This window comes from Equus przewalskii, chromosome 3, assembly GCF_037783145.1.
Source record: "Equus przewalskii isolate Varuska chromosome 3, EquPr2, whole genome shotgun sequence".
NCBI classification, from domain to species: Eukaryota; Metazoa; Chordata; class Mammalia; order Perissodactyla; family Equidae; genus Equus; species Equus przewalskii.
This window is the reverse complement of record NC_091833.1, coordinates 114,225,817-114,242,920: the sequence shown is the minus strand read 5'-3', so window position 1 is coordinate 114,242,920 and position 17,104 is coordinate 114,225,817. Positions and strand designations below refer to the sequence as shown.

At 60.8% G+C, this 17,104-nt stretch overlaps 1 protein-coding gene across 2 annotated transcripts in view; it reads left to right on the top strand.

Moving 5' to 3' along the window:
- Window positions 1-17,104, top strand: part of PPP2R2C (protein phosphatase 2 regulatory subunit Bgamma) — a 141,876-nt gene that overhangs the window by 115,803 nt on the left and 8,969 nt on the right. For both annotated transcript variants that reach the window (XM_070613314.1, XM_070613315.1), the window contains exons 7-8: window positions 7,771-7,940; window positions 12,935-13,026. In XM_070613314.1, the coding sequence (XP_070469415.1) occupies window positions 7,771-7,940; window positions 12,935-13,026 (262 nt within the window). The remainder of the gene's footprint in view (window positions 1-7,770; window positions 7,941-12,934; window positions 13,027-17,104) is intronic.

Sequence of the window (17,104 nt, the reverse complement as noted above, 5' to 3'; positions counted from 1 at the left end):
GGCGTGATGTCCACAGTCGACGTTTGTCGAGTGCCTACTGCGCGCCAGGTGCCATTCTAAGCTTACGTCTTGTTCCATCCCCAGAGCCACCCTGTGGTGGGGGGCTATTTTATTCATTTTATGGGTGAGGACACTGAGTGCATTGGTTTCCTCTGGCTGCTGTAACAAGTTGCCACACATAGTGGCTCGAAACAACACGAATACACTCTTTCACGATGCTGGAGGCCAGAGTCTGAAATCCGGGTCTCGCAGGGCTGGGTTCCGTCTGGAGCTTCGCGGGGAACCTGCTTCCTTGTCTTTCCAGCTTCTCGAGGTCGCCTCCACCCTCGGCTCGTGGCCTCTTTCTCCCTCTCAAAGTGCATCTTCAGCCTCTGCTTCCGTGGTCCCTTCTCCTCTTCTGCCTGTGACCTTCCTCCGTCCGTCTGTGGGAAGCCTTGTGATTAGAGGGGGCCCACCCTGAGAATCCAGGATCATCTCTGTGGCTCGAGAGCCTTAACTTAATCACAGCCGCAAAGTCTCCTGCCGTGTGGGGTAACATACGCACAGGCTCTGGAGATTAGCATGTGGACGGCTTTAGAGGCCGCTATTGTTTACCACATTGAGGTCCAGAGAGGTGAAGATATTTTCCTAAGCTCACACAGCTGGGTAGAGCCAGGATAGAGGCTCCCGTAGTCTCATGCCTGTCAGCCTGTGGTCTTTCTCACCTAATCTTCACAGAAGCCTTGAGGACTGAGCCCTCTTATGGGACCTGTGGGTGAGTCAGGTTCATTTAAAGGGGCTGGGTAGGCTGGACTCCCCGGGCTCACCCCTGGTAATGGGTCTGGGGTAGACAGACCAGACCCAGCCACCCTCAGCTGGGGAGGCTCCAGATGTCAGGGGCGGAGCCTGGACAAAGTCCCCAACCGAGGGAACAGCCAGTGCAAAGGCCCTGCAGCTGGATCCTGGCCCGTGTGGCAGGAGCTGAGCGAGAGGCGGGGTGGGAGGTGGGGCCAGAGAGGGGCACGGATAGAGGAGGACCCAAACAAGAGGCTTTACAGGCCAGGCAAGGCTTTGGGTTTACTCGGAAAGGACGGGAGCCAGAGCGGGGTTTGATCTGGGAGTGACCTGGCCTGGCTGTGTTTTAACAGGATCTCTCTGGCTGCTGAGCGGGGACTGACCTGTGGGGCGAGGGTGGAGGTGGGGGCCAGCTGGGAGATCAGCGTGTTAACCCAGGTGAACGATGCTGATGCTCCGAGCAGGGCGGGCGCCGTGGAGGGAAGGCGACCGGTCAGGTCGTGTGTCTACACGGAAGGTGGGCCCGCTCCTTTGCTGGTGGACTGAATGGGGTGGGGGTGGGGGTGGGGGGGCGCGAGGGTGGCTGAGGCTTCCTGCTGAGAGGAGGCACCTGCCTCTGCAGAGCCGAGGGGAGGAGACAGGCAGGCCCACCCACAAGTCAGTAGGAGCATTGAAGTAGGAGTTTCTGCAGGCACTGCGGGCGCTCTGATGCAGCTGGATCTTAATTATGATGGTCAGAGGGGGCATCTCCGTGCCTTGAAGAATAAAAGGGGCCAACCCCGTGGCCTAGTGGTTAAGTTCGCACCCTCCGCTTTGGTGGCCTGGGTTTTTGGGTTTGGGTTCTGGGCGCGGACCTACTCCACGTGTCAACCACACTGTGGAGGTGACTCACGTATAAAATAGAGGAAGATGGGCACGGATGTTAGCTCAGGGCCAATCTTCCTCAACAAACAAAACACAAAGAATAAAAGAGCAAGCCTGGAAGGAGCAGGGCAGAGGGCAGGGGTGAGGGCCCAGTGGCAGCAGGCCAGGGGAGCCAGGCCTCAATGGGGCAAGGGGGCAGGCTGTCAGGTGCAAAGACAGAGGTGGGGGCAGATGTTGCAGAACCAGGGCCCGCAGTTGGGGGGGATTTCATTTTGTCCGATGGGGTCCCTCACATGGTGCTGAGCGGGGACAGTTACAAGCAGAGAGTGACAGTTGTCGACTCTTCAGCAGTGAGTGTTCCCCGCCCGCCACTTTGTAGTGACCCTCTGTTCCTCCTCACTCTCACGGCCTCGGCCTTCCTGCTGGCAGGGGGCAGGGGGCGGGGTCAGGGGGCAGGGGGCAGGGGGCAGGGGCAGGGGCAGGAAGGCAGCCACGCTGGGGGCCCCTCTCCCTGCGGTGGCATTGTGGTGCCAGGTACCGGGCGTACCCCGTGATCCCCGCTCCTTCAGGCCCGTCTCGTCTTGTGCTCTCCGCCGCCGAGGACCTGCAGCCCCACCTCCGTGTGTCTGTCCGTTTCCCTCGGAGCGCTCGCTGACCTGCCCAGCTGTCCCCAGGTGTGTGGCTCAAGCCTGCGCAGTTCTGCCTTCTGACGCCGCTCTCCCTTCACCGCAGCCCCGTCTGATCAGTTCTGCCTGCTCGGTTTAACCCCAGTTCCCACCCGTGCCCAGAGAAAGACCATCACACATGACGACGGGAGAGGGCCACAGCCGATGCCACTGAGGGGGACACAGAGGCACAGAGGAGAGGCGGCAGCGGCAGGCAGCACCAGAAGGTTCTATCTGCTCTGTGAGCAGGGCTGAGCCCTGAGCCAGGCTCCAGGCTGGGCAGGCATGCCAAGATGACTGATGACAGAGGCAAGACCCCTGCCCCAAGAGCTCACAGCCCATGAGGTGACCATACAGCCCTGCTGGTGCCATACAAGAGGGCACCTTGTGACTATGTGGGCAGCCATGGTGAGACTTTGATTTCTTTGGATCATCTGAACAAGATGCACAGAGGGCAGGGTATTTGAGCTGGGGTTCTGAAGGATGTATAGGAGTTGGTAGGAAAGACAAGGGCTAAAAATGGAAAAGGAAATTTCAGGGGAGAAAACACTATGAAAAAATAACAATAAAAGTAGCTACACAGTTTTATTGAGCAGCTACTCCAAGTCCCTCCCTGGTCCAGGTGCTTTAACCTCTGGAGGTTCTATGCCCCTTGTTCTCCAGGTGAGGGAGCTTGTACTCAGAGAGGTTAAGAGACTTGCCTGAGGTCACACACAGCTTTGCTCTGCTCTGCTCCTGGTACAGGGCAGGGAAGGGCTAGGATAAGGTGGGGGAGATGCCTGGGGCACATGGGCGGAGGCATTCATTAAGGCGACCTGGAGAGAGGGTTGTTCAGTGTGGAGCCCTCGGGGCCTTGCTTGGCTCCGTGTTCCAGGCCCTGGGCCCTGGTGGAACAGGAGATGGGAGTATGGCTGCAGGAGGGGAATGGTGTGTATGAAGCTGGAGTAGCAGGCCAGCTGCAGCTGGTTAGGAAGGAGCTTGTCAGCCACGTGTAGGAACTTGAACCGTGGTCCTGTGGGCCCTGAGAGCCATGGAGGGCTTTAAGCAGAGGAGGGACATCGTCGGAGCTGCGTGTGAGGCTGGCGAGGAAGGCTGGCACCGACCTTGGGCTTCATCTCCCCTATCCTTGGGTGCACGGGCGCCTCAGGGCCTCGCTGGGCTCCCCGGGCCCCTCGCTTCGCCTTGGCTGGTGTTGTGTGTCGGGGACGCTTCTCAGCCCTCCCCTGTGTGTGACGGTGACGCCGTGGGACACCCAGAGAGGAGGATGTGGTTGTCAGGGGGCCACCTAGGGCCATGAGAGCCTTAATTATGCAGGACCATTAAAAGGAAGCGGGATGGAGATTTCTGCTGATTCAGAGCCCTCCCACTTTAAAATAATTGGGGGGTGGAGGGAGAACCCGAGCCCGTCACTGTGACGGGGGTCTGGGCTGAGTTCCCAATTACTGTGAAATGTCCTCAGTGATTCCATCAATTACAGGGGAGCCCTATCTCTTATTAATGCCCTGGGCAGGGGCGGGCTGTGTGTGTGGCTGGGGGACAGGCCCTGGTACGGAATAGGAGGTTGCGCAGTCTTGACAAAAAATGGTGCCCAAAATTTCATAGAAATATTTAAAAAGAAAAATCAGAACTTTTGGGTATAATTTTTTCAGGCTTATTAATATCCCTTCCTATTTATCTTTTGTAATTCCGGTTCTTTTGGGCTTAAAAAAAAACCACCAGAAATGCCAAGTGCAACCAGAACTGAGCTTGTGGTGGGCCGTTCGGTGTCTCTGTTTTCAACCATCGATTAGAGCTTCCTGTCGGCCTTTGACCTCTGTGGTTTCTGCTCCTTGGCGCTGGTGGCAGTCGCAACCCAGGGCTGTGGCACCGGTGGGGGTGCACCTCTGTGATTTGGTCCCCGTCCGCCTCCCCGACCCCCACGCGGCAGGCCGGGCGAAGGGAGCTGGACCAGCTGGAGGTTTAGGTGGAGGCTGGCGGAGGAAAGCAAGGTGGGCAAGGGGCACAGGGGCCCCCTCGAAGCTGGGGGGCAAGAGGCCGACCCCACTTTACGGTTTAATGTCTCACCTTCTGTTCTGACCCCTGGGGGCCGAAATGCTAGTTTGGTCCAGAGGGTCCCCGCCAGGTGCCTGGGCAGGTGCGGGGCCAGCAGGTGGCTGCTGAGAGTCTGTGTGCCTCTCCTCTCAAACCCTCCGCCCTGCTCCTCCCAGATGTGGGGTCTACGCCCTCGCTCATTTAAAGGGAACACCAAAGCTCAGTGCTCTCATTCCAGTAAGAAATTAAGCATGGAATTTTTTTTTCTTTACTCCAGGCATCTGGGAGGTGAGGGAGATGTCGTTGATCCTTTTTTGGCTTAACAAAGAAAAATTCCGAATGTTCGTACCCGCTGAAGTGAAGGCGTCAGCGTAACTTATTCCTAGGGCACAAGACACGAGGATGGGAGGCGACCAATCAGGACTCATAGGCTTTAGAGGTTAAAGGTGACCCCGGGGGATCAGGATCCCGCCACCCTCCCCGTGCCCGCTCCTCCATCGAGTCTCTCTGGCTCCCAGTTGCCTGTGGGATGCTGTCTTCCCTTGGCTTCCAGCGCCCTCTCTGTGTCCCGCCTCCACTGCAGCTCAAGGCCAAGGGCAGGCGGTGGTCCCATGTCCACTGAGTCGAGGTGGAGCCGCAGGGGACCCTCTGAGCTCCCTCTGGGCCAGGCTCCTCCAGCGCAGGGTCGCGTCTGCTGCGGCTCCTGCCTGCGCCCGGGGGGTGGCCTGTCTGCTCTGCGGCTCCCTGCAGCCCGCCCTCCCGGGGGGCCTGGACTTCAGGCCCGGCAGTGTCTCCAGGGCACAGCCCCTCTGACCCCAGCCTCACCCTCCCTCTCACGGAGCGGCGTTTCCTTCTGCTCCCCCTTCAGCTTGCCCTTCTTGACGGAGGGACGCCCGGCTGCCGGCGGTGGTCCCTGTGGAGGGTGGGCTTTGGCTGTGGTTCCCTGGTCAGAGGCCGTGGAAGGATCCCCGCGGAGCTCAGAGGGGGCATCTGAGGTCCTTTCTCGTAGAGGGGCCCTTACCGAGTGGCCCGTTACCTTCCCCCTGCTCTGATTCTTGGGGAACCAGAGGCAGGAAAGTCAATGCCAGGGCCGTTTCTTGCCCCGTAACCGTCTCCCTCCGTCCCCATGCCTGGTGGCCTGAGATGAGGGTCTGCTCTGCAGCCCTGGGCTCCTGGTGCTGGAACCTTCCTTCCTGCCTGGGAAGGGGACTCCAGCCCCACTCCTGCCCCCTTGACTTAGATTTCATCCAGCTCGACCCATAGTGGCCGCCACCTCCCTACAGTAACACCTGCACCCCTCATCCTGCATGGGGTGCCCTTTGCATCCCTCTTGCTCACTCCTTTCTCCAGCTGCATGCCCATCAGCTCATCCCTGTCTCAGGGCCTTTGCACGTGCTGCTCCTTCTGCCTGGAGGGCTCCTCTCCTGGCAGCTACACTGTCCTCTCTGCTCTTTTTTCAGATCTCTGCTCACTCGTCATCTCCCACAGAGGCCCCATCTGTCCAGATCAGCAAACCCTGTCCCTCTCTGTCTCTTCCTTGCTGTATTTTTCTTTCCAGCACCCATCACTGCCTGACAGTGTAGCATAGCACTGAGGTGTTTTTTTTTTTAAGATTGGCACCTGAGCTAACATCGGTTCCCTTCTTCTCTTTTTTTTTCTTCTTCTTCTCCCCAAAGCCCCCCCAGTACGTAGTTGTATATTCTAGTTGTGAGTGCCTCTGGTTGTGCTGTGTGGGATGCCGCCTGAGCGTGGCCTGATGTGTGGTGCCCTTTCTGCACCTGGGATCCGAAGCGGCGAAACCCTGGGCCGCCGAAGCAGAGCATGCGAACTTAACCAGCTGGCCACGGGGCCAGCCCCCAGCACTGTTACTGTCTGTCTCCGCCGGGAGAATGTGGGCTCCAGGAGGCCGGGGGCTTTGCGTCACTCGCTGCGGCGTCCCCGGGCTGTCAGTAGTACCGTCCCAGGGCCTTGGACAGGCCCACAGTGAGCGCTCAGTGTGGACTGACTGACGGAGAGAATGAATGAATGACTGCGCTGTGCACGATGAGGACGTGATAACCAGCATGAAATGTTCCCAGCCACCCTGCAGAGGGAGCAAGGCAAACTTGTGTTTCTGGGAATGGCAGGGGCCCAGAACTGCGTCTGCCCTGGACAAGAGGGAGAGCGGGGGTCCCAGGTGGGAGGTAAAGGGCGGGGACAGACCTGGGGGGTGGGATACGGGACTTCGTGGCTGAGAGGGGACCCTTGTGAGCCTCTGGGGAGATGCGCCCAGCTCTCTGCTCCCTGTTTCCAGCCTGGAGGCTCAGAACAGGCCAGCAGGCAGGGCAGCCACGCGGCTGGTTTCCATGGGGACAGCTGGACCGGTTGTCACATGTTTAAGTCTTTCCAGACTGGCTGGTAAATGGCTGCCAACCCACGGCCCTGCTGTCTTCCCTGGATGGCCAGGCGCGCACATGGCCCAGGTCCTAGGGACCTAATGCTTGGCCAGCGGGGACCCTAGTCCCCACCCGGCACCTACAGCAGGGCCACCGTAGGACCTGACGGGCCAGAGAGGGTGTCAGTGGGCAAACTGGCAGGACAGCCAGCAAGAGGCAAGAGTTGGGGAGAGTTTATCCTGCTGCGTGGGAAGCTCGACACGTCAGGAAGGCCTGCTTCTTGGGGGTGGTGGGGAGGGGACACGGGTGGGAGGCCCACCCTGGCCCAGGCTGGGATCGCCCAGCAGGGCGGGAGCTGTAGTCTTCAAGGACCTGTAAGCACCTTCCTGTGGGAGCAGCTGGTCGAGATAAAAGCAGGTGGCGGGGCAGACGCACGCAAGCTTCACCTGGGCCGGGAGATCGGATCCTGCTGGGACCCCGGGGCCGCCGAACCGAGCGGGCCCGTGGATGGGGCTCGGCCATGAGTGCCCAGGACACCACGAACAGGGGCCCCGGGGGCCACAGGCAGGGCCCAGCCCAGGCCAGGCCGCTGTCCAGCACGTCAAGGGGGCCAGGACGCCTCACCGTCCTGGCGTTCGGCATCACCAGTAGGAGGCAGTCGTGTGCAGCACATCCAGGCAGCTCTGGGTTCAAATCCCAACTCCACCAGTTTCTGCCAGTGCTGAACCGTGGGCGTGCTTTCCGCCGTCTCTCACGCAGTGTTCTTGGCTACAAAATGGGAATAATGGTTGTACCAACTTGGTGTTTTTATGGGGGGATTAGATGCAGCAATGCACAGAAAGGCCACAGCATCTGGCTCAGAGTTAAAGCTCAATAAACATTGCCAGGTCTTCCTTCCCTCTTTGGAGGACCCATTCGGGCCCGATGCCTGACAGGTATTGAGTTACAGGTTTGATGAATGAATGAATGACCGTGCAGCGTGAGCCCAGGATGGAAACAGTCGTCTGTGGTCCCGGCCCCGGCCGCAGCCTGGTGACGGGGTTGTCTCTCTGTCTCCACAGTCTTCGAAGAGCCCGAGGACCCCAGCAACCGCTCCTTCTTCTCGGAAATCATCTCCTCCGTGTCGGACGTGAAGTTCAGCCACAGCGGGCGGTACATGCTCACGCGGGATTACCTCACGGTCAAGGTCTGGGACCTGAACATGGAGGCGAGGCCCATAGAGACCTACCAGGTGGGCGTGGCGGCCTGGGCCTGGGCAACCTCGGAGCCCCTGCGCGGGCGGGAGACCCCACCTGCCTTCCCTGTGCCAGGAACTCGTGGAGGGGCTTCCCCAGCTATGGGGGCTTCCGCACGCCCATTTTGTGGCTGGAGACACAGTCCCGAGCGATGAAACAGCTCATCCCCAGCCGGGCAGCTGGGCCGGGGGCAGAGGGCCTGCCTGGGCCGCCTCCAGGGAGCTGTGTGTCCCCCGCCCCCTCAGCCCTCCCCGAGGCAGGGCCGTGCCAGGCCTGCAGTCTGGGGAACAAAGAGGAGTGTGACGGGACTACCTGTCTAAATCCTCAGCTCAGGCCTTTCGAGCCCGGCTTATAGATGGAGCAGGGGCCGCCTTCCTGGGAAGTCGTTATTACTTTCATTTTTCTGTTATGATCCATCCAGATAGGTTAGGGGGTAGAAAACAAAATTCACGTGATGTTAAAAAAAACAGAGCCTTGAAAGAAACATGGGGCTGCTGTAAAGCTGTTTCCAGTTATGTCTGTAGCTGGAGAGATTAGAGAGGCTTCCTGGAGGAGGTGACATTTGCCAGACCTTGTAGGATGAATAGGATTTGGTTGTGCAGAGGTGAGTGGGCAAACAGCTCACCAAAGGCCCCAGCCAAGCCCTCACAATGTCACCAAGTATTCGATACAAACAGGGTGTCACACACGACACCTGTCACCTCGATTCTTCACTGCCCCCACGAAGGGGGTGCCGTCAGCCCCATTTGGCAGAAGGGGCACCGGGTGCTAAGAGATCAGGCTGTAGGGCTGCCTCTCAGCCGGGCGGTGACAGACTCAGAGCCACATGGGGCCCACGCCTCCCTTCCCTTCCTCCCTCCTGCCACCACAGGGGAGGGAAGTGTCCTCAGAGGCAGAGGGGGCCCCACTGGGAAGGGGTGCAGAGCCGAGAGGAGAGGACGGGGTGGTCCCAGAAGCCGTGTGCCCGTCGGAACATCTGGGGCGGTCCTGGTGCACCCCGCCCTGCCCTCGGCTGGGCTCCTTCCCCGGGATGGCCTCGTGAGGGGCCGTCACCGCTCCTGGCGATGGCCCCTCCGTTGGCCGTGAGTGTTCACGGAGGTCCTGCTGCCTCCACCCGCTCCTCATCTGGCCCCTCCTCACACTGCACCCCGGGGAGGGGCCAGGCCCCCTCTGTCCTTCGGGAAGTGGCTGAGGCCAGAGATTGGGGCGGGAAGGACACAGGCCCGCTCAGGCTGCAGGAGCAAGCGGGCCAGCCCCTCCCACAGTCGGCCCGGGGACGTGCCCGTTTCCACCTCCGTTGGGCCCTCAGCCCTTCACGTCCCTGTGACGGCGAAGGCCCTCGATCCTGAACCCGGCTGCAGTGTTTACTCCAGCATTTCTCGGGGAGGGGTCCTCGCCTTCGGAGATTCCCAAAGCAGGTGGGGCCCCAATAAAGCAAGGGGGACTGCTCTTGAGCATGAGGCCCGAGCTTGGCTGCTGGCCCGGCTGACCTGTTGATTCTAGAATAATAATAGTTACATAAAGCCAACACGATAACTCACGTTTTTGGCTATTATGTGCTAGAAATTGTGTACTGCAGCAGGATTGTGTTTGTCTGACTTGCAGTCTAAACCAAGAGGGGCTTTTCTCCCTCCACAAGAAGTCTGTTGGGGGGTGTCCAGGAATAGCGAGCGGCTCCATGACCTCCTCAGTATTCCTCCTGTGATCCAGTCCACCATCATTTGGGCTTTGGTTTTCTACCTTATGTGTGATACCTCATGGTGGCAAAGTGACTGCTACACCTCCAGGCACTCTGCCTACATTCCAGGCAGGAAACTGGAGGAAATGTGAAAGGCCATGCCTGTTGGGTCTGTTGCATGTTTTATTGGGAGCACAAAGCTTTTCCAGAATGCTCCTCAGAAGGCTTCTGAGAGCTCATTGGCTAGAGTGGGTCCATGGCCTGGCCAGGAAAAAGAGTAGTTTTAGGCCTCTGTGTTGAGGCGGGCAGGGGAAGGGGGTGGGGATGAGGGTTGAGTGAGCGAGCCCTCTGCAGGGCTGCATTGGGCTAACTCCTTGGCACACTGTTCCTTTTCTAAGCCTCCCATCTACCTGGGGAGGATCAGGAGAAAGTTGAGCTCAGTGGCGTATCTGAGGTGACAGAACTAGCAAGCAGCCCACCTTAGGGTGGTGCTCACGTCTTCCTTTCTCCAGAGCCCATGCTCTTCCTCGCCCTGCCACCAGAGGGCAGGAGGTGCTCAGTGCACAGGGGTGTGAAGAGCACGTGTTTGGACGTGTGCATCAGTGAGGCTGCTGTGACTACATAAGGAGCACATGCAAAAATGCAGACCAGGAGGGGCTGCTCGTGAGCCCCTTAAAGTCTGCCTGTGGCGGGAATGAAGCCAGGCACCGTCCGTCCCCATTCACCTGAGTCCTTGCACGTGCCCCGCAGGTGCTCTGTGCCCACTGAGACCCTGGGCTCCGAGGGAGGGGAGCTGCTGCCTCACTCTCCAGGGTCCCAGACGACAGGAACGCAGGAAACCTCAGCCTCATGTGGCTATGGGCCAGGGGCTCCCGAGGGGGATGGGAGGCTGTGCTCCCCCAGGGGGCCCCTGTCTGCCGCCCCGCCATCCGAACCCCTTACCCCACCCTGTCTCCTCTGTGGCCCGAGCCTCTCACACGAGCGTGTTCATCGGCCTCCCCCTCCCAGGCCCACCGTGCTGCCTCCATCTCAGCCTTATTCGGTCTCACCCTCTTCCTCCCAGCCTCCTGGGCTCAGGCCGCCCTCTCCTCGCCCACACCCTCTCCTGGGCCTTCTCTTCCAGACCCTAAGCCCGGGGGCGTCTGCAGGGCCACGAGCCAAGTCTCCGGTCTGGCTGTCGCCTCTAGCCCGACTGGTTCATCGTAAAACACGTATTGAGCTCCTGTGATGTGCCCGGCCCTGCGTACCCCCCTGGGAAACTGCTGGGGAACAAGACAAGTAGATCCTGCCTCAAGGGGTTTCCGTTCCAGCAGGGAAGATGGCCAGCAACCAAGCAAATGGACGAATAAAATGATCATAAGCTATAAAAATTGTGACAAATAAAACAAACCAGGGGCTGAGGTAGAGAAAATCGGGGTGCTGAAGCCTAAGAGAAGTAAGGGCATGAGCCATCTGGCAGGAGGGTGTTCCTGGAGGAGGAAATAGCAAGTGCAAAGGCCCTGAGGCAGGGACATGGTTAGTGTGGTCAAGGGACATGGTTAATGGCGAGGAGCCATTGTGAGCAAGGGGGAAAGAAGAAGAGCCTGAGGTCAGAAAGGTGATGGGGCAGAGCCCAGGGCCACTTGTGGGCACTGGCAGGTTTGGCACAGAGGCGTGATGTGATCCAGCTCAGTTTCAGAGGATCCCTGTGGCCGCCTGTGGCCTGGACTGGGGCAGGGCGTGGGCAGACGCAGGGAGAGCGTTGGGAGAGGTTTGCCGTGAGCTGGGTGGTGGTGGTGGAGCAGGGCGGCCGCCAGGACGTGGAGAGAGGTGGCTGGGCTCCGGGTTGCTCTGGGTTCCGGACAGGCTGCAGGTGGGGCGTGGGAGGCAGGGGGCGCAGAGGGGATGCTGGTGTTTGTGGCCGTCGTACGGGAAGGATGGGGGCGGTGGACGGCCCAGGGCTCCGCGGTGGGCAGCCTGGGGGCTTCTCGCCTGTCCCTTAGGCAGCTGGACGGTCCGGCGTGGGCTCCAGGGAGAGGTCCCGGTGGGAGAGAGGTGTCTGGACAGAATTTAAAGCAGGCGAGCGGGCGGGTGGGGGGAACAGGGCGCCGAGACCGTCTGTGGGCCTGCGAACAGCCCCGTGAACAGACCCAGGAGTACAGGGTCTTCTCGGAGACACATGGGGAAAACAGGATGCGGGACCACCGAGGGCAGCGGAGCAAGCTTCGTGGGTGTGGTGCGGGGAGGCCTCTCCAAGGAGGGGCGTCCTGGCTGAGACCTGAGGACGTCCCCGTGTAAGGCCCCAGGGGGCAAGGGGTCAACACACCCATGGAAAGTCAGGGGCGGGAACCTCAGATGCACTGATGCTGCGAGGAAAGAGCCAGAGAGAGGAGACGGCTCCACCTGGGGCAATCAGGGCGGCTGCCGGAGGAGGCGACCTACGGCTGGGTTTTTTGAAGATGAATAAGAAATCCCCAGACAGGAAAGGATACAAGCCTCTGTTTCCCCCTGCCCTCCCTGCACTTGCCCCTTGGTTTGAAGCCTGTGTCACTGCCCAGCAGGAGGTGGACGTTTATTCTCTCCATCCCTCCAGGGTTGGTCGGGGTCACAAGGCCCCGTACGGTGCTTGGTCCTTCCTTCCTCTCCTGGAGTCCTCACGCTCTGCTCAGGGAGGAATCTTGTGGCTCTTTTCCAGACGGGAAACCCGAGGCTCGGCCGCCAAGTGACTCTCCCGGGTCACGCAGTAAAGGCAGAGCAGTTGGGCAGATACAGGTCATGGTGTCCCCATCTCTCCTGGGTGTCAGGTGACCCTGGGAGAGGGCCCTGGTCTTCCACTCATAAGCTGTGTGACCTTGGGCCAGTTACTTAACCTCTCTGAGTCTCCGTGCCTCATCCACAAAACAGGACAGGTGATGCCTGCCGAGGTCTCGCTTCAGAGGCCTAGGTGACTTCTCCTCCCTTTTCTCCATGATGGTCACCCTTGTGCTTGTGGTGACTATTTTATCCTCCGAGGCATGACCCTACACCAAACTGTCTCCTACAGCTGATCCCAGGATAGCCCATGAGGTATGCACTCATCACTTCAAGAGTGATGAAACCGAGGCTCAGAGAGGTGAAGTCACTTGTCCAGGATCACACAGCTGGGGAGGGGTGGAGCCAGGATCTAGTCCCCTTTGTCATTGTGTCCGCTCTCTGGTCAAAACTCAGGGGTCAGCCATGTGTCAGACTGTGGCCCCTTCCTAATGAGCGGGGCTGAGTGGGCGGGCACAGGGCCCACGGCTGGGCGAGACCCCCTGGTGGCGGGCCGGCACTCAGCGCTGCCCTCTCCCGCAGGTCCACGATTACCTTCGGAGCAAGCTCTGCTCCCTGTACGAGAATGACTGCATTTTCGACAAGTTCGAGTGCGCCTGGAACGGGAGCGACAGGTAACCTGCAGACCTCGGACCCCACCCCAACGGGAGGGCGTCTGCCCAGCGGGCCTGGGCTGCGGCCTGGGCGGGATGCACATGGGGACTCTGCCACCCATCGGCCTGGAGGAGTCGAGGTCTCGGGAGGAGGCCCGCCCTCCCCTGTGGCAGGCACAGCTCAGCTCTGGGTTCGAGCACAAGAAACGAGCTCGCATCTGCAGACACCTGCCGGCCCGGCCGTTTGAGCCCATTCTCCTGAGCGCTGGTGGCAACGTTTTTTGTCGGTTGGGGTTCCTAACCACACGGCCCCTTCCCAGGTGGTCAGGGTCAGGGGCGTCCTGGTGCCCGGGCCTACATGGGGCAGAGGGCTTTAGCGGTTGGTCTGCCCACCCCCTCCTCCCACTGTCATGGCTGCAGCCGCCTCTTCCTGGCGGCCGCCCAGCTTCAGACCCTCAGGGAGTCTGGGAACACGGCAGCTCCTGCACCTTCTGGGGGGCCCACAGGTCCAGTCCCTCTCACCACCCTGCCCCCAGGGAATGGCCCTGAACCTTATCTGAGTTCCTGTTCCCCATCCCCAGCTCAGCCCTGGGCGGGTGTAGACAGGGACAGGCCAGCGCAGGGACCCAGGTGACAAGACAATGTGGGGAGAAGAACCACACCGGCCGGTGTATCAGAATGGCGCCCATCACATTTTCACAGTCGCAGCTGGTCTGGCGTCGCCTCGCTCCCCTGCAGTCCCGTCCAGTCCAGGGTAGTGGGCGACGAGGCATGGGGGAGAGCGGGCAGCCTTCGACTCATGTCATACGGGGTGTGTGTCCATCCGCGGGGATCCCATCAGTCACGCGTGTTGGCCAGGAGCAGGCTGGGCGCTCCCCGGGTTCTGAGGGTGGCGGGCATCGCTGGGGTTGTGGGAGAGCGTCTGTGCTACGGCCCCGTGTGGTGTCGGGCCAGGCATGCTGGGACTGTACAGGCAGGCGGGTGGGGAGAGGGGGACCGGAAACCACAGGACAGGACCAGCAGGAGCCACCCGGAGGCTGTGACCAGGGCTGGGGGCCCCCAGAGACGCTGTGGGCATCCTGAGGCTCCCCTGGCCTGCGGGGGTCTCCCAGCTGGGCTGTGCTCTCCACAGGGGCCAGATGGTGGTCACGGGGGTCCCCTGAAGGACACTTAGGAAACCAGGGCGGAGGTGCTGGCCTGAGAGTGGGTCAGAGGGGCACCTCCAGGCACCTGCACCCAGGGACCCAGACACCCCAGGGAGGAGAGGGCTTCGCAGATACCCCTGCAAGCTGCAGGCCCTGACACACTGGGGGATCCCCAGTGGACACTGGCAGCGGGTCTCGGGGTGGAGGGGTCTCTTAGGATATCAGGAGAGGGAGTTATTGCTGGCAGATGTGATTCCAAACTGGGGTGTGTGTGTGTGTGTGTGCATGTGTGTGTTGGGCGGGTCCCCATGGGTTGTGACCACTGCCTGCCCGACCTCCATGTCACCACCAGGGGGAGCCCGTGGACAGGTGATACCTGGCTCCCAGTGACAGGAGCTGCCGGGCTCCTCCGGGCTCATGGGTGCCCAGCCTGGAGCTCGGCTGTCTGGCCTCTCACCCGCCACTTGCTGCCCTGTGCTGTACGTGCCAGCCACCCCAGCCCTGGGGGTCCCTGCCAGCCCCCTCCGCACTCGGCTCTGCTCCCGCCCCCTGAACGCTGCCAGTGCTGCACCTGGCTCACTCCTGCTGTCAACTTGCAGTACTGACTCGATGCAAGGCCACCTCCTCCAGAAAGCCCTCAGGGTTCTCTCCGCCTTGGTCCCCCTGCCTCCTGGCTTTTCCTTCTATGTCTTGGCATTTATTACATGTTTTTTCCTGGCCTCTGTTTGCCTTCTCACTGGACGGAGTGCCCCTTGCGGAGGGACTGTGGCTCAGCCCAGCCTGAGCCCCTCCGTCGGGGCCTTGGGAGTGTCCAGTCAGTGCCTCTTGACGTTCTGGAAGGCATGCAGGGTGCCACCTCCTTCCACTCCACCCTGAGGCTCCTCTGAGCCCAGTATGCCCAGGGGAGGAGGACCCTGATGTGAATAAACCCTGGTCCCTGCCTTCCAGGAGCTCAGAGGCTCAGGGAAGGAGCGAGTACCGCCCCCAGGACCCCCACCCCTGCCAACCGAAGCGCACCCCTGACTCCCACAGGCGCGGCCTGCACTGTGCGTCTTGCGGTGATGGGACGCCTGGCGCCTCCCCTTGCACAGCTGGCAGCAGAGAGCCGCTGGGTGTCTGATGACCCTCGTAGCAGGTTGGGTGTCTGGCGCCCGGTGTGGCGGGAAGGGCAGTGGCTTTGGGGTCAGACACCCTTGACTTCGGGTCTGTGCTCCGCTGTCCAGTTGCGAGCTTGAGTGAGCTGCCGGGCCTCCTGCGTCTGCTCACCTGGGAGGCGGTTCTCATGACCGTGACCTCCCAGGGCTGTCTCAAGGCCGAGACCCTGTGTGCGGAGCTCCTGGCAGGGCCACGGGTCCGTGTTGGCCGTGGATGGTCCCGTGATTGGCGCGCACGGGCTGTTGTCTGTCTTGCACCCCCCACCCCAGTTACCCACCTGAAGGAAGCCTGCTGAGCCTCCAAGACCCACCCCAAACGCCACCTCCTCTGGGAAGCTCTCCTTGGCCTGTTCTGCCGGGACAAAGGGATTGGTGTCAACCAAGCATCTTCTGGTTGCAGGAGTCAGACAAGCCTCTGCTTGTTGTGAGAAGTTCCCCGCAAGGTTACCCCAGGGCTCACGCTGTGTCTACGGGCCATCCCCTCTCTGTCTGTTCCCATCTCTGCCTCACACACTGGCCTCATCCCCTCCTGCTGCAGCCGGCCGCCCCTCACTGCTGCGGATGACCACCCCAAACAGTTCCCCTTCCTGTCCTCAGAGCCCGCCCGCCACTCCCCCAGGGTCTATGGGGAATCCTCATGGGAGGATCTGATTGGCTTTGCCTCGGTCACGTGCTCTCTTTTTGAGCCAATCAGCATGGACGTGGTTGATTACTGCATGCCACAGGGCAGGACAGCAGAGCTCTGTGATTGACAGGGATGCGGCAGGAACCTTTCCCCAAGGTGGAGAGGAGAACGGGGGACAGGAGCAGCCAGAATCGTGGTCCCACAGGCAGATGACGAAAGTGAGCCTAGCAAAGGGGAAGCGACTTGCCTAGAGGCAAGCCAGGACAGGGGGCTGCCCTTTCCTGTTAAGGGAACCTTCTGGAATGTAAGAATGTAAGCCATGGGCCATTCCGTCCGGCCGTGGTTTGCAGGGTGCTGGGACCTGGTACTCTGAGATGAAAAAGACCCTCTCTGCCTGGGTGGGGAGGGGCCCCTCTTCCCCAGAGCCCGTCACTGCATCCTGCACCTTCAGGAAGGAGGTTAGCACCCGTGTGGGCCACAGAGGACTTGAACCATCCCTCTCCCCCTCCCCCCCAATGGATCAGGATCAGAGTGGGTGTCGTGTCAAAGCACCCGCTCGGCGAAGGGAGTGGGTCTCTGAGAACAAAGGAGGGGCTGCCTCTCTTCCCTGGCCCCTGTGGGCATTGGGGAGAGAGAGTGGCCCTTCTCTGGGAGTCGTTCATCATCCACTCGTGCCTTCCGCTCCCCTGGTCTTGGGCTCCCGTCTCAGAAGAAGCCAGCGGAGGTGGGATTCCTGAGCCCTGCACTTTCCTCCGTGTTTCACTGAGTTACCTCATCCATCCTCACCAGGGGCTGGGGGCCCATTACCCCATTTTATGCACAGACAGTTAGCAGGCGTGTCAGGGGCAGAGCTGGAGTCCAGGCTGGCCCATGCCCCTGCCCACGCCGCCTGGGCTTGGGGCGCACGCTTGCCCGTGAGGCCGGAGCGGAGCGGTGGGGAGAGCAAGGCCTCTGTCCGCCTTTGCAGTGAGGTCAGTTACCAGCCCCGGACCACCCAGCATCTAGGGGGGCCCTGCGCGGCTCCTGATCCCGTCTGAGCTGTTGGCTCTGCTCTTTCTGCCCCACTGCATGGGCTTTGGGCACAGGGAGGGGGCCTCAGCCCATGGGGATCTCAGATTCGCCATCCAGGGTGAGTGTTTGAAAACCACGGCTGCGCCTGCCCCCAGGCTGCTGAG